This window comes from Caloenas nicobarica, chromosome 7 (genome assembly GCF_036013445.1).
Source record: "Caloenas nicobarica isolate bCalNic1 chromosome 7, bCalNic1.hap1, whole genome shotgun sequence".
In the NCBI taxonomy this organism is placed as follows: Eukaryota; Metazoa; Chordata; class Aves; order Columbiformes; family Columbidae; genus Caloenas; species Caloenas nicobarica.
The window spans coordinates 14,145,398-14,173,170 of record NC_088251.1 but is presented as its reverse complement, the minus strand read 5'-3'; the positions used below and the strand labels follow the sequence as shown (position 1 = coordinate 14,173,170).

Genomic DNA, 27,773 nt, shown 5'->3' with positions numbered 1-27,773 from the left:
CCGATTTTAAGATCTGATGCGGTTTATTATTTATCGCGCGCGCTGCGGGGAGGGGGGAGTGCAGCCGCTCACCCCCGGGCTTCCCCTTGCAGGGAGGACAGAGCCCGGCGTCCGCCCCTAGACCGCACTGAGCGACCGAAGCGGCTGGTGGGAAACGTCGCCAGAGGCCGCCGGCAGAGATGGCCGAGAATTGGAAGAACTGCTTCGAAGAGGAGCTCATCTGCCCCATTTGCCTGCACGTCTTCGTGGAGCCCGTCCAGCTGCCCTGCAAGCACAACTTCTGCCGGGGCTGCATCGGGGAGGCGTGGGCCAAGGAGTCGGGCTTGGTGCGCTGCCCAGAGTGCAACCAGGCCTACAACCAGAAGCCCAACCTGGAGAAGAACCTGAAGCTCACCAACATCGTGGAGAAGTTCAACTCCCTCAACCTGGAGAAGCCCCCCTCCGTCTTGCACTGCGTCTTTTGCCGCCGGGGCCCGCCGCTGCCGGCACAGAAGATCTGCTTGAGGTGCGAGGCTCCGTGTTGCCAGTCCCACGTCCAGACCCACCTGCAGCAACCCTCCACGGCCCGGGGCCATCTCCTGGTGGAGGCGGACGACGTGCGGGCCTGGAGCTGCCCCCAGCACAACGCCTACCGCCTGTACCACTGCGAGGCCGAGCAGGTGGCCGTCTGCCAGTTCTGCTGCTACTACAGCGGGGCCCACCAGGGACACTCGGTCTGCGATGTGGAGATCCGCCGCAATGAGATCAGGGTAAGTCAGACCTTCCTGGAGACGTGGGGTTGTCCAGCCCAGGTGGGTTGCTGGACTCCCCGGCCGCCCTCTTCTCTGCCCTGTTTGCTCCCCAAAGGCCTGTGTAGGGCCCAAACAAATGCACCCTGATGCTCCTCCTCCTCCACCTGGTCCCCCCGTGGCAGACATGTTAGGTGGCCGCTCCAGCCGGACAGTGATGGAGTCTGTGGGTGCTGGGGGGCTCCCTGGGGAAGGGGGTCTGTGCTGTGGGTCCTTCAGAGCTGTTTAGCCATGGGACCGGCAGCCCCTTGGGTCTGGGCTGTGCGGGGAAGGGTCGAGGGCCTGGGCTGGGGGGGTTGGAGGGGCCGTTTCCCCAGTTCCTGCTGGGACGTGCAGCTGTTTGGGGGAAGGCAGAGCAGCCGCCTGTGTCCAAGGTCGAGTCGCCCCAAAATCGGGCTCCCTGGGGGGACAAAGCAGCCGCAGCCGCAGCCCCCGTCCATTGTAAGGCCTATGAATGTCAAACTGCCGGCTCTTCCCACCGCCTCCCGCCGGGGCCGGTGGCCGCCATCCCCTTCCCCCCAGCGCTGGGAGGGCTTCATGTCAGAGACCCACGGCTTCTCGCTGGCGGGCATTCTTGCTCGGGGTTTGGCCAAATAATGGGGTTTTTATTAGGGGACACAGGGCAGCCCCCTCTCCCTAAAGCAGCATGGGGCGTAGCACTGGATTCAAGGGAAAGCGAGCCTGTATTTTGCTCGTGGCCAGACCATCTGGCGGGAGCTTTCACCCCTGGCTCCCCACCCTGAAGTTCGTGGCAGGCATTTAACAGCCCCGCGGGCAGCCCTGCTGTGACCCCACCACCACCTTCCCCCTCTCCCGGGGCTGCCCCTCTGCTCCCCCTCCGACCCTTCGAAAGAGGCCCGACGCTTGTCCGCCAAATAAATATTTAACAATGAATTGAATGGTGATTACTGTAAAATGGGGATGATTTCCTGTGTATTTTAATGTTGCCAAAATGAGTCACCATTTAGCAATTAAAAAAAAAAAGTCATAAATAAAAATTGCACTATAATTACTTTCCAATTGGATGGCCAGGCCTGGGAGGGGGGGCAGCTCTGTGCAGAGAGGAGTCAGCCTGAGCTCACAGGAAGGTTATTTTCCTCTCCAGGTTTTTTGGGGGAAAACCAGAGACCTCCACGGAGGTGCCAGCAGCTCCGCCACACGCACTGGAAGGGAAAAGGCCCAGCCAGGCTTTTGGAGAAGCGTTTTTCTGCTTCTATTTATAGGGAGTCGTTTTGGTCTCCCTCTGCCAGGGTGGGGAGCCACCCCGGGAGGGCTGTGCAGGGCTGGGATGGGGCTCGCTTGTGCATTTCCCAGGAGCCTTAGCCAGGGACCAAAACTATTTTTCCAGGTCCTTTTCCAGGACACTTTGATCTCATCTATTCCCGCTCTTGCTGTGTGGTGGTTTTTTTTTTGTTGTTGTTGCTGCCGTTGTTATGGCTGTATGTTCGCTGCTCTTTGCGGATGCACGCTGCTAATAACCTGGCAGAAAGCTGCCACCGTCTAGGCTGAATTTTGGCCCTGGTGTGAAATTTTAGGATATGTGGCCAGACACAGAACGCGTCGGACAGCTGTATTGTAGAGCCGCGGACTTAATTTGTGACCTTGGCCAAAATCCCTCGGTACCTCCGTCGCCGTGTTATCTTAATTTCCTTTCTCTGCGATGATAAGCTTGTCTCTTCCCGCTGGGCGCGTGGCTCGGTTGGGCGTTCGGAGGCTGGGGCAATGGAGGACAGCCTGAAGCGGGGGGATGGCGTGCCCCAAGGATCGCCCCTGCAGCTGGAGCAGTTCCTCCGTGAACTGGCTGCAGGAGGGAAGAGGCCCCAGGAAAAACACCTGGCAGGTTGCTGGCCCCCGCTGCGTGGCCTTGGGCAGGTCTCTGGCTGAAAGCCGCCCCTCGTGAGCCAGCAAGGAAGGTGGCTGCGTTGGCTCCCGAATTAGGGTGCGTGTGCTCGGCCGGTGACGGCTTCCCGCCTGCGGGAGCCAGGCCTGGGATTCCTGGCTGCTTGCTCACTCCGCAGTGGTGAAGCTGCTCCCGGAGCATCCCGGGGAAGGAGGGCTGGGGCTGGGGATGAGTAACACCGGGCTTAGGAGGCCTCGTCGTGAGAGGTTTGTTCCATGTGTGGCTTGTGTTCGGGAAGCCGTTAATTGAGAGATGAGTCAAAGTTCGGAGGCTCAGAGCCCTGTCCTTGGTGTGGGGGGTGTGACGTTGACCCAGCGTGGCAGAAGAGGGATGGGAGCCTGTTAACATCCTCCCCATAAACTCACCTTTTTTTAGCATTTATTGCTCTGGCTCTGCTGCCAACCCACCTCAAAGGGCATCTTACCCCCAGGTACAGTCCAATTTGAAGGAGAAAAGGGGCTCAAAACTCCTTGGGGACAACACTTTCTCAGCTGGCAACTGGGGCAGGAGAGCTTGTGCTGGGCAAAAGGGTTCGGAGGTGGGTGTCTGCTGGAGGAAAGAGGGTGTCTGTGGAGGGCTGGCTTGAAGTGGAGGTGCACGCTCGGTGGGTTTGGGGGAAGGGGACCGCTCAGCGTTAGGTGCTGCAGGAACCCGCAGAGCCCTGGCCAGGAACTGGTTGAACTCCACCGTGCAACCGTAATACAAACAGTAAATAAAATATGTGGTTAATCTTTCTTTTGTGGGCGTATAAAGTGCTTACCTCCCCTTCCCCCCTGTGAGATGTTTTCTCCTTTGTTTCCTGTTTTTGTAGCGCTTAAAGAGGAGAGGGGAAAAAAAAAAAGCCAACAACTCACCCTCTTTTTTTTTTTTTTTGCTTTTTGTCATTCTGTTTGTGTCAAGGTCTCAAAACGAAACATTTTTTCTTCCATCTTTGCCTTTGCTGCCCCAGCCACGTGCCTCCTGCCTGCATGGGGGAACCTGCTGTCTCTCCAGCATGGGGGAACCTACTTCCAGGGCTGAAAAAGAAAGTTTCTCCACTGTGAGGTTGATGCATTGCCTTTTTTTTTTTTTAATCCAAAAAAGAGGAAAAATCCATTGCTGGGATTGGAGCACAGGTCTGAAGGCAGCAGCCGGAGAAAGGGACTCATTTGTGGGGTATTACCATGTTTGCCCTGTCTTTGTGTGGGACACTGTTTGTTGAGGCTGGGTGCCACTGAGCTTGCTTGGGGATGTCCCAGCCGCCTGTCCTCAGCTGGTGGGAAAGGACTTGGGCAGAGGCTCTGCTCCTGCTTCTGTTCTGTTTCAGGGAGTGGAGGTAGATTTCCCTCTGACCCAGCTTGCAGTGCATTTTTGGGAAACTGGAGGAAAATCCCTCCATATTCTGAAGATCTCTGGTGGTTTTGAACACTAAGAGGGAGGAAGCACATTACGGTGCTGAGACCTGCAGGAAGACATTGAGGATCCTCCGGCAGATGTGTAGGAGCATCCCCCAGCACTGGCCACGGAGCAGCACCCATTCGGTGAATCCAGGGGGACAGATGGAGACTGGGCTGCTGGGTCCATCTGCTCCTCTGTGGCTTTGAGCTTTCTTTCTTGGAAGCCCCCCAGATAAGCCCCGCTCAGGTGCTTTCCAAAGTATAGGAGGGAGGAGAGCTCGAGCCCTTGGTAGTGAGCACAGGAAGAGGTGAATCCCCGGTCTGTACCTGGAACTCTGGCCCTTTGCCAGCATTGGCCACCAGCCCCGGTGCAGAGGTGGCCTGTGTGCTTTTCCTACCTGCCCCAACTGATTGCTTCTGCGGTTCAAACGCTCTAGGTCTCTAGAGGGAAAATGCCACCAGCTTTTCTTCAGTAGATGGCTCTGACACCAGAGGCATCTTCCTGTTTGAAGTGAGTCCCATGTTGCATCCCCATGCTGCCATTTGTGCTGGGGGATGGTTTTGCTGGGACCTGGGGAGCCCCAGCGCTAGGGAGACCGGAGTGGGCTCTGCTGCCGGGCTCCTGACAAGAGTTGTTTTACTCTGAAACAGGTTTGGTAACTTGCGATGGGCTGGATCTTTACAGGCTTACTTATTTTCCAGATGACTTGTTTATGAGGAGCGCAGCACGCAGCTCACTGGAGGCATTATGAGTGCAAGTGACCAAGTGCTTGAGTGTTAATTTAGCTCTTGTGACTGTAGATGGTGTGGGCGGTGCCTGGCTTCATTCCCTGCAGCACTCCTTGAACATACCTGGTCCATAGACAACTTTGGTAGTAGGTCCTATGAAGCTGGAGATGTGCAGGTTCTCCCTGCACCCTCCATCTCAGCCTCCACCAGCACCCCAGAGGGAAACGACCAGCCCCTTCCCCCTCCCTGGTCAGCCTAGCCTGGGTCCCTCCCTCCCCCGGCCTTGCCCATGCCCTGGTTCCTGCGCAGGGGCCTCGGGTGTCCAGCGCCAGGCTCCTAAATGTGACTGATCATTGTGCCCTGGGATGCTGTCAGTTGGTCAAGCTGCTGTGATGAGTAATGACTTCTAGGGCCTTGGGCAGTTGCAGAGATCCCAGCACCCACCTTGCCGTGCTTTGTAGCTCCGTGCTGTTCATCACCATCGATCTGTCAGGTTTTGCTGTGCTGCATTGTTAGGGGCAGTGGGGGATTTTAGTTGAACCAAGAGCAGTCTGTACTGTCCTAGAGAGGTCTCAGCAGTCTGAGCCACCCTGTTGTAAACCCATCTGGGTTTGCTGACCCAGTGGCAGTGGGTATCTTGGTGGTCCCAGATCTTTGGCTGAACTGGGACAGTCTCCTGCCACCTCAGGGTTTGGATTAAGGACTTTTCCCTGCTGCTTTCCTGCTAAGCTTGAGCATTTTCCTTGCCCTATGCCCACCAGGTTGCCAGTGGCTGTTTGCTCTAGACCTGCAGCTGGTCTGGCATGTCTGTGTAGAGCCAATCTGAGAAGTGAGAGCAGAGATGGAGGACGCAGGGGGACAGCCTGGTGGATTTGGGTGAGGAGGCTTGCGTGGAGGGGCCAGCTCTGGTAAAGGAGTAGGATAGGAGCTGCAGTGGAGAATATTCTTTTCCTGTGGGGGACAAGACGATGTGTATGGGTGCTGCTGAAAAGTGAGGTGGGAGGCGGAGTGGTTCATCTGAGGACCTTGGGCTGCTTCGCAAGGAACAGCAACAAATTGTAGCCCAGGCTTAACCCTGCAGTGTATAGGGCTACTGTGCAGACGGGGATGTCTTAGGCACAGCCTTGCCCACTCCTGCCAGCCAGACCTGTCCAGAGAGCTTTCCACCTTGAAGCCCTCCCTTGGAGATGGCTTTGAATGAGCCCCTGAGACGGATGTGTCCTGGTCTGGTCTCTGAGCCAGGAAGTATAAGCCAAGATTTGGCTGGTGATGAGGGCATAATAAACTTAGCCCAGACCCTTGTTTAGTCTAAATCCAACCTGTGATATTTATGTAAGTGTCCTGTGGATACTGGCATGGAGGTGTGCAGCATGCTGTTCTCCTTGAGCCTGCGAGCATGGCAGAGAGGGAGAAGTAGGAAAGATGTGGGCTGTGGTGTGACACCCTGGGCTTTCCTCCACCCCCAACCTCGTGCCCCGCATATGGGAGCCCAGGTGGGCGCTTTGAGGGATGTGTGAGTCCCAGGACCATCCAGCAAAGCCCCATCCGCAAGCCGTCCCACATGCTCGGCCAAGCCTGGTCCTGCCGGAGCGGGGTCCACAGCCGCTCCGCTGCTCTGGTCTTTGCCTCTGGAGCTGAGGAGTTGCCTCTGTCCCCATCTGAGCGGGGAGCCAAAGGAGGGGGACTGGCGAAGGGGGTGGGAGGAGAAGGCAGATTTCCATGTCTCACAAAGGGCACAAGCGATCAGATTCGTGCAACTGCCCAAGAATAAAGAGGCTCTTACAGTGCTGGCTGCCCTGACCTCTCTCCTCTCTGCTCCAGAGGACAGCGTGTGACCACACAGGGATTTCTTAGCTGTGTTTCAGAGGGAGGCAGCGGGTTTTCTATCCCCAGATCTGTCTGTAGCTTGCCTTGCAGCATATTGGCCTATTTTTTTGCTTGTTACCTATCTGTTTACTGGAAATCTTAGTACATGGTGGTAATTTCTTCTTTTCTTCTCTTTAATTTCATGTAATTGTTTTGGGTTGGTGGGGTTTTTTTTTTTGGTTTTTTTTTTTGAATCTAACACTGAAATGGGACTGAGAGCAGCAGTGCTTCCAGAGCAGGGACAAAAGTAACCAGGAAACACAGGGCAAGAGAGGAGGGATCGGCACCGAAACAATGAAATAGCCAAGCAAGGAAAGACTGAATGCTCAATAGCACAAGCCTTTGCAGAAATGCCTGGCTAGTGCAGCATTTTATAATCAGCTTCTGTGCTGGGCTGGCCTGCAACAGTAGTGTGATGGGGGAGGAATGCTTTGAATTAGCTGGATGCCAGAATTAATTCTGTCAGAATTCAAATGTACGTGTATGTACGGATTTATAAATAAACACTTGGAGCTGGATTCTGCTTTGCCACGCAGGCTCCGGGGCAGAATCTGGTCTGGCCTGGCTTTTTTTCTGTTAAAATATAAAATGCAATGGATCTGGGCTAGGTTCTGGTGACTTTGTCGACTTTCTACATTTATCAGCAGCCTGTAGGATCATGAGGTGCTGATTTGGTTGGAGTAAGAGGGGTGGCTCAGAGGAGTCGGAGCTGCTGAGCTTGCTTGCAGTGGTAGCCAGTTTTCTGCCGTGAACCTCTGTTTACTGGTAGATAAGATGGGGCAGATGCGGGGGGACCAGTGGGGAACTGTGGAATGTGTGGGACCAGGGATGTCCTGCCCTTCTCCTTCCATGGACCCTCCTTTCCCCAAGAGAGCTGCAGCCAGCGCTTGGAAATGGGAGGAAGAGATGCCTGGTCCCAAATACAGAGGGAGGGACAGTTATTTGAAGGCATGAGACTCTGGATGCACGCAAGAGTTCTTACATATGTCCCCCAGATGAACTCAGAGAAGAGGTTCCTAGTCCCAAAACCTTCCTGATAAGGACAGCTTTGGCCCGTTCTCGCCAGGGGATTGCAGTTGTACCTCTTCTGCCTTGTGATTTGCTTGTGATGGTAAAGTGAGCAAGGTTCCCAGCTCAGGGCAGCACTCTGCCACTCTGCACCCTGCTGCCTACATAACACACACTCGAAGTCACCCGTTCACTGGGACGATATACCAGAACTGTAAAAAAAAAAAAAAAAAAGGCATGAATTAATTTAATTTCTCTGTTTCTTCTCTTCCGCCTACCTGTCCTTTCTCAGTTCCTTGGCGTGCGGATGCTCTGGGGGGGCTGTCTCTGGAGTGGGCTGGGAAGAGCCGAGCTGCGGATGGCTCCAGATGAGGCAGTTGGCAGAGAGTGACGTTCCGGATGGCTGTGTCTCTCTGAAATATGAGTAAACGTTGTCAGACCAGCCGCCTGTGTGATCTGGGGCTTAGGGAGGGCTGATCTGCCCTCTCCTCCTTCCGCCTACCTCTCCCTTTGTGGGATCCCCCATTTGCTCAGCATCACCCCCTTCTCCTCTCCCTGCCTGGGTGACCTGGAAGCTTCATCCTAGAGCTCGAGCTTTGGAGAAGGAAAATCCCCGACATCCTAATGGAGGCAGTGTTTTCTCTTGCTGTAAAATAGCTTAATCCAAACCCTCATTTAAGCCAGTTATTGTGTGGCTTTAAAACCCCATCCCCTGGAAACTAGTCGCCCACCCCCTTTCCTCTCAGTCGATCCTGGTCGGTGGAGCCGAGCTCCGGGGTTTGGTGCTCGGCCACACGCAGACACAGATCGATCGTGCTTGGGGGTGGGTTGATATTTTTGTGGCAATGGTTTTTATTGCTGGTGTGGTTGTTATTCAAAGTGGGGGGTTGGCGTGCGCTGTGACAGGCTCGTGCATGTGGCAAGGGGAGAGAGGGTAACGCGATCGTGTCCTTCTGCTCATTATCCACTTGCTAGCGGGGGGGCTGCATCCCTCTCCCCGTCTGAATCCGTGTGGAGCTGCTGGCTCTGCGGTGGGAGCTGGTTTTCCCTGCAGGTGAACTCCTCTGTGCTCAGACAAAGGGCTGGGGGTGCCAGTTCCTCCCTTTGTTCTCCTGTCCTGGTGCACCCGCCTCCGACAGCAAAAAGCCCCTTGAAGCGCGCCTCTCAAATGGATGGAGCGGAATAAATGCGCTGCGAGGTCTCTGTCCCCCTTGGAGACCTTTTGGGGATGGAGGGGGGTCTGCAGTCCCCCTTCCCTCAGCAATTGTGCTGGGCCCTTAGTGATGGGGGTGGCCGGACTCGGGAGGGAATTACTGCACTGTTGTGGCTGGGTGTCCAAGGCCTGGCAAGCTGCACTCGGGTCAGAGGTGCTTTGTCGTAGGGAATAGGGACAGGATCTGCCCCCCGCAAGGGAACAGGAGCACATTTGGGGGTCGTTTTCCTGCCTCTATCCCCTGCCATCCTGCACGACAGGGCATCAAGGCAGGGGACTGGAAATGACACTTGGTGTGTCCTGCAAAGACTCGCGCCCTCACTTAATGCACCTCCCAGGGGTGAGAGCCCAGCAGGTAAAACCACAGCCTGTCCTCCAGCCAAGGATTCTGTAGCATTTTACTTACAATAGGGGAGAAAAAGATCAGTTTAATGGTCAGTATCAACATGAAATCTGCTTAGGGGAGTTGGTATTACCCTGAAGTAGAGATAAGTGGAGGTGGGGAGACCTACTATGGAGTCTGGAAGTCCATGGCACCTTGGGGAAGCAATCCTGGAGACTCAGGCTTTCCTTGCTGGTGCTGGTACCTTGCTGAACACTGATCCTGCTACCTGTCCCCACCCAGGTGCTTTCTCCCTTGGTCCTTCCCAAGGTTGGCTTCTGGCTACCACTGTCACTATGAATTTGCATGGTGCTAATCTCCATTTATCAAAGTGCTTTTGCAGCAATCTGATAAACCATACTGAGGCGACGAGCAAAAGCTAAACCTTCCTCTGCATGTTAAACCTGCCCACTGGAGCCTTCCTCTGGAAATGTTCCTCCCTCTCAAAAGGCAAGGCTTTGCTTTGCACAACAGAGAGAGACAGGAGGCATCCAAGAAGACAACCTTCACACACACGCTGCCCTCCAGTAATCATAGACACAGATGTTTGAGGAAAACCTTGTGGTTTTCAAAAGGTGGAGGCTGGGAACATCTGTCAGCCAAGGTGGAAGATGGAGGAAACCAGGGGAGCAGGAACCCATGGGGCAGCAATCCCAGGTGTGTGCCATCCACAGGGCATCCTGAATCCCAGCCCTGCCTGCTGCTTTGTGTCTGTGGAGCCTGGCTATTGTCCTGCCTCACAGAGGGAGCAGGCATTAATGTTCTGAAGGTCAAGCAGAAATCACAAGCTAGCCCTGCGGCATTGCTGTGCTAGCCAGCAGGTAAGGAGAAGCCACCAGAAGCACTGGGTTTCTTTGTGGGTGCAAGCTTGCCAGGGGACAAGGAGCTGCTATTCTTGGTCTCCCTGCTCTTGGAAATGGCAGTGCCGAAATGGCTTCTCTGGTTGTACCCTGCATGCTGGCACTGCCCCCAGATCCCTGTGCGGCCCTCGGTAGATCCTGTAACCTTTGTGCCTCCACCGCATCCTCTTTATAAGAGGATAATGAAACTGAAAGGGGGAAGCAGTGGGTGTTGGAGGCACCTTGGACTGCTGGGCTTGCTGCAGCACTGCTGGTCTGCCGAAGACCTGAGGAGCTGGATTTTTGAGTCAGGAGATGAAACACCAGGTGGGGAGAGGGCATCTGGCGAAAGCCACCTCAGCTGGGGATGGACACTGAGCTGCAAATACAGCTCGCACGAATCAGCAGGATGGGGAGCAGAGCGTTTCCCCTGGCTCCCCGGGAGGATGGAGATGACTGGGGTCTGAGCTGTCAAGCTCTGACTGCAGAGTCAAACCTGGAAGATAAATGATACTTCAGGGGCCTGAGATCAATAATGTCAAAGGCTGGCCCGTAATCAGGCGAGATTAAAAACCAATGACGGGCCTCCTCCTAGGAGCAGAAGTCAGCATGTTGAAGGAGAGCAGCAGGGTTTGCTCCTTCATGGTTATTCCCTGGTGGTGCCTGCATCCAAAACCCACCTTCCCAGGCTGCCCCCTGCATCATCAGCGATTTCCCCCACCTCAGTCAACATCGACCAGATCCCGCAGGTCCCTTATGGCCACCCCCTCTTCACCAGTCCCCATGCAGCTGGTCCAGAGCGCTTCTGCCCTTGGGAGGGTGGCTGAGGTGAAGACAAAAGCAACGCAGCCCGGTGCTGGCCACCAGCCGCTTTCACTGCTGGGGGATGAGCTGGGGCTGCAGGAGGCAGAGGAGGTGAGGAGAGGCTGAAGCAGGAGGTCACGTCGATGCTGTGGGTACCGTGATGTGCTGCGTGTTTTAAAGACGCTCGGCTTTGGGGAGCACACTGGGGAGAGGAAATGGGAAACCTGGCTGCAGGTCACTCTTGACTTTGTCCTGAACATGTTGGTTTTACCTGTGCTTATCAATTAATGGGTGCCGTAAGCATTTAGCCACCTGTGGGCAGGAGGCAGATGGAGTGTGTGGTTGTGCCCATTTTGGGGGTGCTGGCATTCAAGCTTGTTACAGAAGTGGCTTCTCTCCTGGATGAGCACTGGACAGGGGGCTCTGCCCCCATGTGTGGCTGGAGCGTGCTTCCCCCAGTTGGCAGCAGCCACAGTCCGGCCAAAGTGGAGAAGATGGAGTTAATTTATTTGCAGGACCAAATTAAGATAAACTTGAGTCCCTTTTTTTCTGTGCATCCTTAGAGGGGTGCACACTCCATCGCAGCTCCGCAGGGCAGGGCCATACTGGGGCTCCTGTGAAGGATGCTGGGAAGTAGGTTTTTGCCTCTTTCCTGCGTGCAAGGGCGATTAAAGGAGAAGGGGCCACGCCATCCCCTGCCGCTGCCCCTTGTGCATAGATGGGGAGCTGGAGATGCCGCTTGCCTTTGCCCCGGGCTCCTCTTCCCCTTCCTCCCCGCTCCCCCACCCCTTCCCCACCAGGAAGCCTGGCCTTTGTGTGAAGTGATGCCTCCTGACATCAGCCGGCCCCGCGATTTCCTCCGCAGCGGGGAGGGCGAGCAGGCGAGGAGAAGGGTGCCACGCTCCCCAAGGGCTGACGTACAGTCCCAGCCTCGCTGGAGCAGGGGGAGGCTGTGTGCCTGGCCGGCATGCTGTGGGGAGGTGGCTGCCCCCAGCCCTGCCAGTCTGGGTGTTCGGCAAAGCTTTGCCTGCTGTGTTGCGCTTCCTGAAAGCACCGTGCTGGTGCATTGCTTCTTGCTGCCTGTGACTCTGATTGCTTCAGTGGCAGCATTATTTGACCCCTCCAAGGATGCAGTGTTGCGCTGTGTGTAGGTGAAGCTTGGGCAGGGTTGGCTGTGGGATCTTGCTCCAGTGTCAGCGGCCCAGTGCCATGGAGCAGATGCGGAGGAGCTCGCAGCAAGGCAGGAGCGGGGCTGACGTCTCCTGGGGCCCAGGGCTGCACCGGAGCTCTGGGAGCATCTCGCTGTCCGTGCAGGCAGCGCGCGACTCGGCTGCCGGGGGTTTACGGGGTGCAGCCTCTTGGCCACTCCTCAGAAAGGGGCTAATGCAACACATGGGAATTGGCCAAGCGCCTGCCAACAAAAAGCCATGGCTGGCGCCTTGCCAGGAGCTCGGGGGCCTCGCATCTCTTTAATTCAAGAGGTGTTTACTGGTGGATGGTGTTTTGCAGCTGGCTGGCTGGAAACTACAGGTTCCAGCATGCTCCATCGCCTGTCGCCTGGCTGCTGAGCTCTGGCGGGAGCGTGGTACCACGGGGCTTGTAGTCTTGGTGCTCGCCACTGAGGGGGTTTTGCTGCCGCGGCGAAGGGCTCTGGTTCAGCATTGCGGGGCAGAGCCAGGCTGTGAGACACGGGGCTGGTCTCTGCATCCTGCTTCCTTATCCTGCCACCACCCACTTGCTCGATTCAAGACCAGGTTGGCCTTTTTATGTCACCAGGCTGGGGAGGGGATCTGGTCCTATTCTTACTCGTTTGCAACGTAAATATTTTGGTCTTGAGTATGTTGCTGGGAGCTGGGTGTCACATTAAAGAGAGTGTGATTCATTCATGCTGTTGCTGCTCTGAGCACAATGAGGCAGCCTTGGGACCGGTCCCAAAGATTTCCTGTGATCTCGGCTGGTGGGGAATTTGGGATGTCATGTTTGACTAAGTCAGAACCCTCTTCGCGCGATTCCTGCAAGCCAGAAGTACTGAGCCAGGTGCGGACTGTGCAGCGCCCAGATTTGTTCTGGCATCCTTCGTTATACAGTGTTTGTTCATGCTGCATTTTTCTTTTTACTGGCTTGTTTGGACACGCATTGGTACATTCACGGCACTCAGGCGGTAACGTGAGTCTCTTTCCCATTAGGAAAGGGGCCAGGATTTGGGGGGGCCGGGAGGGTGGCTTAAGCATAGTTTCTGAGATATTTCCTTCTGTCGCCACACCCTGCATGAAAGAGTAATATCCACGGCTTCAGCTGCTATCACAAGGCTCCGAATGTCTCTTTTTTAATATAGATTGGTATCATTTTGCATTTTAAAGTAAAAACACGCTGCAAGCTGCAGACAGCTGTCGGTTGGCAGCTTTGTTTGAACATCTGGTATTGCTGGGCTGCTGTTCAGTGTGATCTAACTATGGGATTCATAAAGATTATAATCCAGGCTTTCAGATTCTCAACAGCCGCCTTGCAAAAAAAAAAAAGGGGGGGGGGAGAGAGAAAACCCAGCAGGGAGGCAGCTGAGGGGTCCTTGGTGTTCAGGAGGTCGTGGTCATGGTTGGTCCCCTCTTGGATGCTGAGCAGCGGATGGGCTGACGGTACGGCACCTCGGCTGCCACAGGTGCTGACGGGCTGCTTCCAGCCTGCAAAACGCTGTGTTGGGAAGCTGTAGAAGTGCAAAATCCTCTTTCTTTTTTTTTTTTTTTCTTCTTCCCCCCCTTTTTTATTTTTTCCAGCTTGTGTGCTGAATCCAGTTGAGTCTCATACTCCTCTGGGTGTTGTCGGGCGCTGGCGAGCTGAAGCAGCAGATTCTGCTGTGGCTTTCGGTAGATGTTTGTAACAGTTGTCTGCAGCAGCAGGACTTGGTTTCTTTTTCTTTAAAGTAAGTGATGGAGGAGCCAAGGCTCAAAGTAAACATATCGGCACGTCAAAAGCTCGTTTCCAAGAGAAATTGAGTCTCCTTTTCTTGAAGCAACCAAAAGGTTGAGATAGCCACCTCTGTAAGCCACATCCATCCTTCTGTGAGTCAAGCACTTTCACTGGCACCTTTGAGAATTAAGCGGCCTCTAAGCCCCTAACGGGTTTTATAAATCTTGTTAGTTGATCTGCATTTTTGCAAAGCTCTTTGAATCCAGCCTATTGGTGCATAAGTCACCTTGACTTTCCGCAAGGCTTTGACTCCCAACTCACTTTCAGGCTCCATTTGTCAGTTGGAGGTGCACAAAAAATGCCCCCTTATCTTTATCAGAAAAAAAAAAAAGCACTGCCTGGAGAAATCTAGCTATGCTCTAGTTGGTGCAAGCTAGTAATAGAGGTGCATACAAACCTGTTCTGCCCTTGTTTGTGTTGATTTAACTTACCAGTACAAATTAAAATAGCCTTGAGCAGTTGGAAGTTTAACTAGATCAGTTGGGAGGAAAAAAAATAAAATCGTGGCCTTTAAATCAAAGCAAGGTTTTCTTTCTAGTGCTGCCTGAGCACGGAGAGGGACTTCGTGCCACCTGTGCAGCCCTACGCCTTATCTCTGGGTCTCCAAACGAGATGCTGATGGGGGACATAGATGCAGATCGTCACCTTTGCACGCTTATCGGTGGTCTCACGGCTGGGATGTGTGGGTGTGTGTGGGTATGGCTGCTCTGTTCCTTGGTGGTAGCCGAGTTCCCCCCAAAACCTGCTTGTGCATCCAGATCCTCAGGCCAGACTCTCTCCAGAGCAGAAATTAGCAATTTGGGAGGCAGGAACCCGAAGGGGCTGTTCTTCAGATCTCGTGTCTTCCTGTGGTGGATGCAGATATGACGTCTTCGGGCAGGGGAGAGGCACCTCAGCCTGCAATGGAAGGAAGGATGGAAGAGGCTGGCTGTGGTTCACCCCTGAGGGTGAAAGCTCTGAGATCACACAGGCCAGCTGGATCTTGAATCCAAGATTTTTATTTGGAAGAGGGAGTGAGGGTTTCTCAGTTTTGCAGGGGCTGCAGATGGGGGTAGGTTTGCTGCCAAGCCATGGGAGTGGGTCTTTGCAGGATGGCTGCTTTTGAAGGCAAGGCAGCATGTTGGGAAGATCTTGGGATTCAACAAAGCTAGAAAAGGCTGGGACAGCACCAGATCGAGGCAGGATTGGGGGTGCTGCCAAAGCCTGTTTATTTTTTGTCATGGTTATGGAAGAAGCGACTCACATATGACATGTCAGAGCAACAGGGCTTGAGTGAGGAGCAGGATTTTGTAATTTGACTGAGTTTCAGTGCTGAACAACCTCCCATTTCTGCCCAGACTGCCATCACTGGAGCTGGCAGAATGCTTGTGAGAGCCACTTCGGGGACATGGACCAGCGAAAAAGAGACTGCTTTTTTTTACTGGCTTAATTTTTCAGCTGGATCCATGGTCAGCAAGGGACAGATGTATGAAAACAGGGACAGAAGAGGGAGAAAAGGAGGTCAGAGCTCCCATAACGTACATGTAAATTGATTGAAACGTTCAAGAAACCACAAGCATAGAGCGTGCTGAAGGCAGAAAGGGCAGGACTTCTTACACAACCTCTTAGGCTCTGAAAAACTGTGAAACCTGGTAAATTCCAGTTGGTGCAGCTGAATTTATTTTTTGGCATGGTAGGGAGGAAGCACAAGGCAATGTTGGTCATGGGGGCCAGATCAGCTCCAGGTGTTGATGTCAGTCTGAAGTCCCAAGTGGCTGGAAACGGTTGCTCAGGGTGCTTGGGTCTGGGTGTCTGAAACTTTTTGGGATGATGTTGCTGCCGCTGCTCCAGGACCGGTTGCTCAAAGGGTGTTTGGTGCTGGGTTGTGCTGGGCAGAGTGAGCTTGTGCTGGGATCTGCAGCTGGAGCCCTGTGCTGGAGAGGCAGCAGCGTGAATTTTGGCATTGATTTTAAGCAGCCCCAAACCAGGACATTTTCCCCCTAAAACCAGAAAGCGGGAGGGGGGAAGTGCTCCTCCCTTGCATCCCTGGTGGTGGAGAAGATGTGAACCTTGTCCTTCATAAACACGGAGCTGAGCCCTGTGACTCCTCCTGGCTCTCCTTGCTCCCAGGCGAAGGCGGCCTGGACTGTCCTCCCTTCCGAAAGCTGGCCGAGGGGCTGCTGGCCTCCATCTGCGCCCAGGCCTGGGTGGGGATCTCCTCTCCCGCCCTTCCCAGCAGAGTGAAAAAGATTTCTTGAGCTCCTTGCTGCCCCAAGGGCCTGGTCACGCCTGCAGCTGCAGCCCCAGCAGCTCTCGGAGCTGGTCTCTCTGTCTTGCTCCTGCACCACCCAAAAGCATCTGCTGTCCCCACACTGCTGGGACGCAGTGCGGGAGTACATATTCCCCGGCTGGATTCCATCTCTTCTGGCAGATCTAGGGCAGGGGGTGGCTGTGCTGGCCTAAGTCACGGGCATCACCGAGGCTTATCTTTGTCCTGTGGAGCAGGTGGCATCAGTTGGGACTCACTGGGCTGCACATTTGGTGTGCAAACCATCTCCTCCCTCCCCATATTCATCTTCCTGGCATGTTTTACCTCCTTTCTTCCTCACCTCCCCACGCTGTGAGCGAGGCTTGAACCTAAGGTCTGGCAGAGTTGTTTCACCCTGCTTTCGCTGCCTCTTGCTGCAGTTTGCATGGGGGCAGCTCATCTGACGCTGGTCCATGATCACCACAGCCTCACTCCTACCCTCCAACATGCTGCAAAAGTGGCTTTGGTGTTTGGGGTGCTTTTGTTTTAGGGGGCACAATGCCCATACTGGGCATCCCATATCAGGAAGGCTCCTGCCTCTGAGACTTGCGGGGCTACTGGCACAGAGGGGATGTTTGTGCTGCCACCGACCTAGTCTCCCTCCTCGTTAATGTCCTTTATCCTCCTTTTCCCCTCAAAGCAGATCTTCGTCCCTGCTCAGCAGACTATGACAGCAGTGACAGCTGGGCTGTGGCTTGAAGTTTTGGTCTGAAAACTGCAGGTAGAGCCCCTGCATCCGTCTCCCATTTGTGCGAGAGGCACAGCCACAAACAACCTCTGCAGCAGTGGAGAGCAGGGGGGACACAGAGGCCTGGGGAGGCAAATTAACATCCTCAAGGTCCTTCTGAAGGTCACTTTCCAATGGAGAATAGGTCCCCGTTTCCTGGCCTTCAGAAATCCTGCTGCTGGCCCCACGCGATACAATGCTTCGTATTTTCCCCTTACTAACGAGTTCTTCCTTTCTACCAGGTGTAAACAAGGGGAAGAGCTGTCCTGGGCTGTGGGCACTGGCACAGCCCCATGGCGCTCTGGGGTCTGCTGGTACCAGGCCTGCGGAGGAGCGTGGTCTGTTGTGCCCACCATCCTGCTGACCTGAGCAGCCCTGAGTCATGGCTTGGGGAGCACATCCAGCTGCTGTGTGCCAGCCACGCTGCAGGGATGCCCTGTGCCGGAGTGGGACGGGGGGCTTTGCATCTGGGGTAGCTGATGGCGGTGGAATGTGGGGCTTAGCCTGATGGTTTCTCCTCCCTGGCATGCTGGGGAAGGCTTGGAGACAAGACAGCATCTCACAGGGAGATGGGGACAGGCATCTCCACCCACTCTGGCATGAGAACAGGGCAGAGAACCACTCTTGCGAGAGGCACCCTGCATCCTGTTCCCCCAGCTCGGCACTGAATATTCAGCCTCCAGCCCTTTCCTACAAAGTGCTGACTCTCCCGGTGCTCGAGGGGGTCCCTTGACACTAGCAAGGGGCCTCTAATGCCCATGCCCTGCGTGGCTGCTGCTCCCATCCTTTCCTAGCAAGGGCAGCTATTAATATCCCAGAGGCTGTTCCTTTCCCCTTTTCCTTCCCCTGCTGGGATAAACCAGCCCGATCTCTGTGCAGGGAGCACCATGAGAAAAGCCAAGCCCCGGAGCACTGTGCGTGTGCTCTGGGCTGGCTGGGGAGAGGTGGGGCTCCTGCTCTGGCCGGAGACCTGCCCTCCTGCCTGGTGCTTACTGTAAATGTGTGCAAGATGAAACCCCAAACAGAAAACGTTTCCTTCCTGTCCCTGTAAGCGAATCAACCTCCAGCAAGGGCCACAGAGGGTGTGGGGAGTTTGACAGAGCTGTTTTTGCCTGAGTCTGGTCAGCAGGAGACCATGGGAGGGATGCTCAGGGGGTTTGGGCTGTGGGGACGGGACCCCTTGGGCTGCAGCGGTGTGGGATCTCATGGTTTGAGGTGCTGGTTTTGGTGGCACTGGGGTACCGTGGCCCAGAGCAGCATGGTGTCAAGGTGCCAGTGTGTTGGCAGGTTGGCAGGTGGGGGGACGCTTTCAGGAGGAATGAGAATAGCTCATTGCGTGGGTTTTTCTCAGAAAACTGGCCAGCTGACAGCAGAGCGGGGCTGGGGAGCAGGAAGCCTGTGAGTGGGAGGCGCTGCGAGGCGAAAGGTTGCGCTCGCCTCCTCGGTCCAGGGCTCTCGGTGCATTAAAATTCAGTTGCTGTGACTTCAGGCCCGTCTCCAGCAACATGTCGGGATGTGGGTCTCAATGGGGGCCCTTGATCCCGGTCCTTGGGCTGAGCTGCAGGTGTCTGGAGCCATTCCCGCAACAGGCATCTGCCCTTCATGGCTTCCTCGCTCCGGTTCCACCTTCCTCCTCCTCCTCGCCCTTCCTCCCCCTCGTGCTCTGAGCTGCTCCCTCAGTTCTGGCTTTCCGGTGGTTGCAAACAATGTCCTTATTCACTCGGTGCTGGGATTTGGCGGCGAGGGGAAGGCCCGGGCGCAGAGGAGGAGGAAGGAGGGAGGCAGAGAAGTGAGCGCGCCGGTCCTGGGCCAGCCGTCCAGCTGCGGTTAAAGGCTCTCTGTAGGGCAGGCTGGCTCCCCGCTCCCCCTGCTTTCCTATGGGAACGGGGGCTGTGTGCTCTTTTGGTTTGTCCACCTACCCTCCTGTACTACCTTCTGAACCCACAGCTGCTTTCAGCCCAGTTTATTGGGAATTAGCACCCTGTAAGCATCCGGCAGGTTGGTGTGCAGGGACATGGTTGCTTTTGCCAGGGGACCAGCCCTTAAGGGTGCGCAACCCTTATGAGACATCAGAGAAGCTGCATGGGCCTCACTTCCCTCATAAACACGGTAAAGCTTTTCACTGCTGCCACTCTCATTTAAAACCAGAGCTGCTCGGTGGGTTGTGTAGCAATTTCTCACTTTGATGATGGTGCCAGGCTCCTTCCTGATCCCACTGGACGTTGGGCAGGGGCTGGCAAGTGCTCGAGCCCCTGGGGAAGGGGTGCCGCAGACTCTGCCCTGCCAGCTCTGCTCAGGAGGCACGCAGGGGCCCTGGCCATCCTTGGAGCAGGTGACACCTTGGGCCACATCGTGGGATTTTGCTGCACTGATGCTGGCCCCAGAGCCATGAGCTGCTGGGGGCTTCAAAGCAGGGACAAGGGGACCACTGGGCTCCTGGCAGGGCAGGGACATAATCCACTGTTATCGTGGGCTCAGCAGCAACTGCAGACTTAGCCCTGTCCTTTGGGAGATGATAGTGGTGAGAACAGCCCGAGACAGGCCAGGGAGACATCTTGCCCGCAGGTTTGCCCCTGCCTGGGAGGTCTCAGGCGGGTGAGCTCCTTCCCACACCCCAGTGCCCCTCTTCGCAGTGGAGGACTGCCTGGCCATCTGAGCTGGACCCACGTGTGTGACTCAGCTGACGGTTGTGATGCTGCAGCCATTTAATGACTCTTGGATGAGGACCGCGCATGCCCTGCATCATCCTTTTTAAACTCTTTATTACCATCTTTCTGTCTTGTGGCTGCAGACATTTAATCTTGCAGAAGTTCTGCTCTGCTGGCGCAGCCCTGTCCCCTGGCAGACATCCCTCTGTGTGGGGCTGGACGTGTCCCACACTGGAGCGGCTGCTGGCGTCGGTGCAGAGCTGCCCGTCTCCAGGTTCGGGGGAGCAGACCGGGAGGTGCAGTGTGGTGTGCAGGGGGCGAGGGTGGTTTCTCTGGCAGCGGTGTCCTCCCAGGAGCGCTGGGCAGATAGCAATGGCCAGCGAACGTTTCCCCAGCATCATCCCATGGGGACCAGCTGTGCGCATCCTCCCCACAATGAGACCTTGCAGCACTTGTCTTGCTTCCCGCAGAGGTGGCCCTTCAAGCAGCATTTCTGTCCCAGTGCGTGACCTTGGTACCCCAAACCCACCCAACTTGCCACGATTGCTCCCAGGGCTGCCTCCTGCTCTGCCTGAGGCTCCTGATCAGTGCGCTAAAGATAATTCTGCTCGTCTCTCCTTCCACCTTCAGTGATCTTTCTCTTATGCGGGGTTGATGCCCGTGGCATGTTTGCAGAGAGCCCCGCTAACCTCCTCTTAGGGCTCAGCCTTTTTTCTATCTCCACCTTTATTTTTTTCCCATGAGGAGGGGGGAGATTACTTGCAACTCCAGCAGGATAAACTGGTGTCTGGTGACTATGCCCATCTCACTGGGGCCTGCAGGGTCGGGGTGGGCCAGCCACTTACCCCGCCACAGATTAACTTCTACATTAATTAGATGGGTTCACTCTCCACTGGTGTCGGAATACAGAGCATTTTCAGTGGCCGTTTTGCAAACTGGCAGCATGTCTTGGAATAGACAAACTGGGATCACGGAGTTGCTCGGAGCCCAGGAAGGGCGCCTGTATGGGGGGAGCTGCGGTTCTCCCAGCAGCAAGGTCATGCATGAAATATGAGAAATTACCCTGAGAAATTCTGGTCCTGGAGGAGGAGGAGGAGGAGTTCATGACTTCAGAAATACCAGATCTGGGAGGGGATGGAAGGGGAAGGGGTATGTTTTCCTTTTCAAAATACCTAAGGAATTCAGCCCGTGCTGCAGAGACAATGAGATTTCTCCTCTCAGTGCCAGAAGGGGTAGTTCATACCTGTGTGTCTTGTTAAGCTTTCAGTTGCCATGGGTGAAAAGTCCTCACATCCCACTGCAATCCCAGGCACGTATGTTTTTTAAATCGCCCTAAAATCAAGAGAGTGGCTCAAATGTGAGATTTAAAGAAAACACTGCATGTCCTCTGTTCTCTCTGATTTCTGTGGCTGTAGATTGGATTTTGGTCACTTTTTCCAGCTGTGAGAGCCTATTAAATTCACTTTCATTTATAGAAGTTATTTATATATATATATTTTTATGTATATATTTGTGGTTTCACATAATTGTATGATTCCAGGAGCGGAGCACTGTGAGGTTTGTTACAAAACACAAAGGTTGGCAGCTCTGCCACGGCAGCTGCAGGGCGGCGGGAAGGGGACGATGGTACGTGCATGTCCGGGGCTGTTCGGTCCATCCCTCAGGGGCCCCTCATGCTGGTGGGGCTGGCCGGATGGTGTCTGCAGTGATGGGAAACCCTGCTTTTCCCTATGAGAGCATCCTGACAGCATTGGGGGAAAGAGCAGGGGCTGCCTTGATTGACCTCCCACAAGCAGGGATGTGGGAAGGCATCTCCTTCCCCAGAACAGGTGATTTTTCTATCAGTTGACTGGGATTTCAGTGGGGAAATTCCAGCCTGTGGATGCTGGGGCAGGACCCAGGGCTGGGTGCACTGTGCTCCACACCAGACCTGTGCAGGGGGATATTGCAAACGGTGTTTTCAGGCAGCGGTGCTTGGGAGCAGGTTGTGTCGTGCACTTGCATGAGCTGCTGCCAGAGCAGAGTACTGCCCGCCGCCTCTCTGCCCGGGGCTGCTGCCTGTCTGCCCCACGGCTCTGTCTGGCTGGACCCAAAGCACTGGCTGAGCCTTCAGAAAAGCCACCAGCAGTCCTGGCACAGGACCTGGGACACAGTTCCTGCCTGTGCTCTTGGCTTTCTCTGAGAAATTGGGGTTGCACCCACTCTCTGGAGCTTGGTTCCCACTGTGTGTAACCCGGCAGCAGGTTGCAGCCTCTTAGCGCTGCAGCAGCTCAAATAATGAGCCTTTTACTATGAAAAAATGAGGAGTTTAGTATGTACATCAAATCTTCATGTGGATGCTCCCACCTATTCAGCTGATCTTAAAAACAGCAGCAGCGATGCCCTTGGATGCTTGCAAGCCCCTGTGTTTCTGTACCCACGCGCCAGCAAATGTCCCCCTGTGCCTGGGGGTCTGCGTCACTGTTGCTGCCCCTTGGACCCTGATTCAGTGGATGTGCTGTCTGTGTGTCTGTCTGCACGTGTGTGGGTGGGTGCACATGTGTGGCACTGGGCACATATGTGGAGTGTGACTGTGAGTGGGAAGCGAGATTTTTTTTTTTTAGCTCCTTGTTATTATTAGCGGTAGGAGCCCAGTGGCAGTGAGGCTGGAGGTTCCTGAGACCTTAAGAAAAACAACAGGAGAGAGGAGGCTTCGCATTCCTGCTCCCGAATTGAGTTGGAGGTGACAGCCTTTCCCTGCAATGCAATTAATCCCAGCAGCGCCTCTGCCACCCTCCCCCTCCTGCCTCGTCCAGGAATTAATTACTTGATTATAAATCCCCGAGCGACGGTTTATAATAGCAATAATCCCCTCGAAATACGTCCTCACTGCCGCTTTCTTCCCATCTCGCCCCCCGTTGTTGAGAGTCTCCAACGCTGTGTCCCCGTCCCCATGCGGGGCGAAGCCCTGCTTGCCCCACTGGTGCAGTGACTTTCCCCTGGGATGAACACTGGGAGGAAGAGTTATAATAGGAGTTGATTTTGAGGGGTGTTTTGGGAAGCCTTGCCCCTGCTCACAGGGGCGGAGCCATTCTCTCATGGGTCATGGGTTTCATCCTGGCTGGGGAAGCGTGCAGGAGAGAGGTGCTCGCACCGATGGCTGGGGATAAGGTTTTGTCCCAGTTATTCAGCTGATGGTCCCAGCCCAGCCCTGAGGAGCGGGGGCCGGGGCCTGGCAGTGTGGCCGGGAGAGACCTCGTTCCTCCCCTCTCTGTCCCTCCCGATTACACTGACGCTGGCTCTGGGGCTTGTCATGGCGGCAGGGAAGGGACAAAGGATTTGGCGTGGTGTACAGGGGCACAAAGAGGGCGGCGATGTCTCGCGGGAGCCTGCTGGCAATGGGTGATGGGCCTCAAAATGGTGCTGCTAGAGTGGGAAATGAGCCTGTCCCTGACTCACACACGTCCCCTCTGCGTGGCCATTGAAATAGCGAGGTTTCCACCTGCATCAGACTCATGGGGGTTTTCAGCTTAGCGATGGCATCCTGCTGGGAAAAAGCGCCCTCCCCTCCAAACCGTGTGGGCAGAGCTGGTGCGGGTGGCACCGAAGCTTCCCAGCACGTGTGGCTGCCGGGCTCTGATGGCTGCTTTTCTCTCCCATCTCTGCAGAAGATGCTGATGAAGCAGCAAGATCGCCTGGAGGAGCGGGAGCAAGATATTGAAGAGCAGCTCTACAAGCTGGAATCGGACAAGCGGCTGGTTGAGGTAGCTGGTGCTTCACCCTGCTGTGGCCAGCCCTCGGGATTGTCGCCCCATGGCACGATGGGGACAGGTTCCCAGGGTGCAGGGGCAGGAAGGAGGGAGGACGTGCAGGGGAAGAGCAGCTAGCCAGACCTACTGTCTCCATTCCTGTCCTGGCAGTCATACTTTTGGGTGATTAAATGTGTTTGGGGCTGCCCTACAGCCTTGTGGGTCCTGGGGTGGAGTTGTGAGGCAAGGAATGAGGCTGTCCTTAAGTATCAGGTGGCCCCCCCGCCTCAGCCCAGCACAGCCTTCCCCAGGCCACCCACTTCATCCTGAGTGGGATGGGAGGGTCTGGAGATCGGAGATCCTCAAATAGACCGCTGAAATACCCAGCAGGTGGAAGAGATGCAAGCATTTTGCTGGGACACAGGTAAAACAAGATCAGCTCATGGTCCTTAAGGCCCCTCGGCCTCCCAGAGCATAGAGGGAAGGGCTCTGGAGTGTGACATGACCTCATCATGGGGTGGGGACGAAGACAGGGATGAGGATGATAGTGAGGATGGGGCTGGGCAGTGTTTCTCAAGGGAGCACGTCTGCCTCAGTGGTGCAGCAGGTTGTTGCTTGGCATTACCTCTCAGAGGTGATCCCCACCTGGACCTCAGGAGGTAGGTCCAGGGGATCCACTGGTTTAGCAGAAGCTCCACAGTGGCTCTGTTGGGTCTCCAGCACACAGGAGTCCCACACAGCAGCTGACCGCAGGGTTTGGTCTGTGTGGCTGTTGGAGGAGAGCAGAGCTGTGGTGCAGCTCTTGGTTCGCACCCACCTCTGCTGGGTAAAGGACCCAGGTGTCCTGGGCCATCGCGGCAGAGGTTGGAGGGTACGGAGGGCCTGACTCTGCTCCTCTCCCCCAGGAGAAGGTGAGCCAGCTGAAGGACGAGGTGCGCCTGCAGTATGAGAAGATGCACCAGATCTTGGATGAGGACTTGCGGAAGACCATGGAGATCCTGGACAAGGCCCAGGCCAAGTTCTGCAATGAGAACGCAGCCCAGGTCCTCCACCTCAACGAGCGCATGCAGGAGGCCAAGAAGCTCCTCAGCTCAGTCCAGGTCATGTTTGACAAAACCGAGGACATCAACTTCATGAAGGTGAGATGATCTGCCTGTGCTGGTGGTGAGAAGGGGCTAGGGGGAGGTCTGGCTGTGTGGGGAGCACCGGGGAGGTGTGGGGCATGTTGGCGAGCGGGCTGGGGGCAGTGACCAGGACTAACTGCTGCCTCCGGAGGGCTCTGCAGTCCCGCTGCTGGAAGGTGAGGAGAAGTGGGGCAGCCTCAGCACCAGCCTCATACGAGGAGGTGCTGCGGCTGGAGATGGGGCTGGGGCAGCCTGTGCTGGGGGGAGAAGGAGCTCAGCAGCCCTGGGCAGCCTGTCCCCTCCTGAGGGGCCATGGAAGGTGACACCAAAAGAGGAGATGGCTGCGGTGGCAGAGACTGTTTTTACTGACCAGGACTTCTTCTTCCCCTCCTAGAACACCAAGTCTGTGAAAATCTTAATGGACAGGTAAGTGTGGCTGGGCAGGTGTGTTCGGGGGCAGAGGAAGCTGTTGTGGGGGCAGCAGCAGTACGATGTCCAAGGGAGGAGCAGGACTGGGGATGCTGCAGGGCCTGGGAGAGGCGTGCTCTGTGCCTCAGTTTCCCTCTGTGTCTGGGAGGATGAGACATCCCCTCCCAGGGGCATTGAAGCAAGTCTTCACCTTAGACTTGGGGAAGCGTAGTGGTGTGTTCATGGAAGAGCAGAGCTGGGACCCAGCACTCCAGCCAGGATGAAACCAGCTGGTGTGGGACGCAGGGCTCAGTCCAGCTCTGCTTATCTCCTCCTCCCTCCAGGGCCCAGGGTTAAAGCCAGCACTAGCAGAGTGGGGGCGAGCTGGGGTGGTGATACAGGGGCTGTGAGATGTGCACGATGGCACAGGATGTTCACAGCAGGGCTGGGTGGGAAGGTACTGCTGGGAAGGGACTGGCCCATTGGGAGGGCCGGCTCCCCACTGCCCTCGGTGCTGCTCCCCTGTGGAAGGGGGTCGACCCTGGGAGGATGCTGGGGAAGGAGCGTGGGGGCTTCCTGACCCTCCCCTGAGTGTGCTTTGTCCCTCACACCTCTCCTCTCTGTGCACGGTCTCCATCAGGACCCAGAACTGTACAGGTGGCAGCCTGCCCCCACCCAAAATCGGCCATCTCAACTCCAAGCTCTTCCTGAACGAGATCGCCAAGAAGGAGAAGCAGCTCAGGAAGTTGCTGGAAGGTGGGTGAAGCCTGAGGGCTACTGGATGGGGGGCGTGGGACCTTGCTGCCTCCTGTATCTGTATCCTGTAGCTGGCTGCCCTGTGGATCCCAGTACAACAGGATGGGGAGAGTTGTCGGGGTGCAGGGCCCTCTGGGAACCCCTCTGTGGTCAGTGGGGTCAGGACATGGAGATGCCACGAAGCCAGCTCCTGGCTCTCCCTAGGACATTTCCCTTGGCTTGTGAAACAGCTGTGTTTTGGGGTGACGAGCGGGCAGGCTGGCCATCGGCAGGAAAAGTCGGTGGAAAGATGTGGGTCCCAGAGCCCCCAGCCCACACCTGGGAACCGACCACGTCCTGGGGGGGCTTCCCAGTCCTCTCTCCTTGGGGATTTGGGTTTGTCACCCAGGCTGTCCCTCTTGGATCCTGTCACGGATCCTGTGGTCACGAGCTGTGCGCAGGCTCAGCCTGTGCCTGTGTTTGCAAAGCAGCACTTGGGGCTGCTCCGAGCTTGCTGGCAAGGTCCCAGAACAGGACCTGCAAATTCACCTGTGTACAGCCGTGTGCCCAGTTTGCCACTGGAGGGGTGGCTGGGGGGACCCTCTGCTCATGCAGGGCTGCACTGCGGGTCTCGGTGCTTCACTGTGAGTTCAGATCAGCGGCCAGAGCACCCGGGAGCTGTGCCGTGCTTGACGCAACTCTCTTCTGTTCCCCTCCGCAGGTCCTCTGAGCACCCCGGTCCCCTTCCTGCAGAGCATCCCCATGTACCCCTGCACCGTCAGCAACTCTGGCGCGGAGAAGCGCAAGCACTCCACAGCCTTCCCCGAGGGCAGCTTCCTCGAGCCATCGTCCGGGACTGTGGCGAGCCAGTACATGAGCCAGGGCGCTTCGGCCGGCGAGGGGCAGTCCGCACAAGCCATGGTGCCTTGTAGCTCCACGCAGCACATAGTTGGACTTCCCAGCGGCCCGCAGCCGGTGCACTCGGGCTCCGTCTTCAACCCATCTCACTACCCCAACACCACGTCATCTCAGCAGTCTGTGCTCTCCCAGTACGGCGGGCGCAAAATCCTCGTCTGCTCGGTGGATAACTGTTACTGTTCCTCCGTCTCCAACCACAGCGGGCACCAGCCCTACCCGCGGTCGGGGCACTTCCCCTGGACGGTCTCCTCGCAGGAGTACTCGCACCCGCTGCCGCCCGCCCCTGCCGTCCCCCAGTCGCTCCCGGGACTTGCCGTGAGGGAATGGATTGATGCATCCCAGCAGCACGGGCGGCAGGATTTCTATAGGGTCTACGGCCAGCCATCGGCGAAACACTACGTCACCAGTTAACCGTCACTCTCCGGAGAGTCCCGCTCAATGATGCATTTGGAGAGAAAAGTCTGGTTTGGTTTGGCTTTTTTTTTCTTTTTTTTTTTTCCTTTTAAATCAAACCCAATTTTTTCCCCGCCTCGCACTCCTCCAGGATTTTGGGGAGGGTTGTTCTTTAATCTCTCTCTCTCTCTTTTTTTTTTTTTAAATCCTTTTAATTCCTTTTTTTAATTTAATTTTGAAAAGTCCTTCCTGTCCCTCGCTGGGAAAAGACGAGGGAGAAATTACTGAGAAGAAATTGATGGGGATTTCAGTCGGGCGTCTGGGTCTGTGCATCATACTCTTCCTCACTCCTCTCTGCCTTTGGAAAACTTCAGAAGGGACAATGGCACCTTCTCTCTTTCCATTTCTCTGAGTTCATTTTTTCTGGTTTGGTTCAGCTTTTCCCCTTTCCCCACCCCTCTCTTTCCCTTTTTAAGAAGAAAAAAAGAAAAAAATCTATCATTGATTCAGTATGAAACGATACTTGTAGATTTTGGGTTTGTTACCTTTTTTTTTTTAAAGGCTTTTTTTTTTGTGTTATGAGGCCACTTCTCATGCATATTGGCATTTTTTTTCCTTCTTTCAGAGATTTGTAAATACACAATGGCAGGAAATTTAATGCACAAACAAAAAGGGAAAAGAAACTCTAAAAAAAAAAAAAAAAAGAATAAATAAAAAAAAAAATCTGTTCTAGTTTTCAGGAGGGGAAGCGTGGCCAAAATACACCCCCCTCCTGCGTATCGCTGATGCAACTTCCTGTAACAAGCACTTTGTATAAAAAAAAAAAAAAAAAGTGGACTTCCTGCTATAAGGCACAGGTATTTATTCTGTAACCAATTTTAGAACACACACACACACACAAAAAATATTCAAATAAATGTGATCACTTAGTGCAAA

At 55.3% G+C, this 27,773-nt stretch overlaps 1 protein-coding gene across 1 annotated transcript; it reads left to right on the top strand.

The window, feature by feature from the left end:
- The first annotated feature begins 148 nt into the window (after positions 1–148).
- On the top strand, positions 149–27,773 carry TRIM8 (tripartite motif containing 8). Its single transcript, XM_065638861.1, has 6 exons — positions 149–749; positions 23,179–23,274; positions 24,165–24,398; positions 24,778–24,809; positions 25,432–25,547; positions 26,248–27,773. The coding sequence occupies exons 1-6, from the start codon at positions 180–182 to the stop codon at positions 26,853–26,855; spliced, it is 1,656 nt and encodes a 551-aa protein (XP_065494933.1). The 5' UTR covers positions 149–179; the 3' UTR covers positions 26,856–27,773.

Coding starts and splice junctions, on each gene's coding strand:
- TRIM8 (XM_065638861.1), top strand. CDS start 180: ATGGCCGAGAATTGGAAGAACTGCTTCGAAGAGGAGCTCATCTGCCCC. Junction 23,275..24,164: donor CGGACAAGCGGCTGGTTGAG/GTAGCTGGTGCT, acceptor CCTCTCCCCCAG/GAGAAGGTGAGCCAGCTGAA. Junction 24,399..24,777: donor AGGACATCAACTTCATGAAG/GTGAGATGATCT, acceptor TTCCCCTCCTAG/AACACCAAGTCTGTGAAAAT.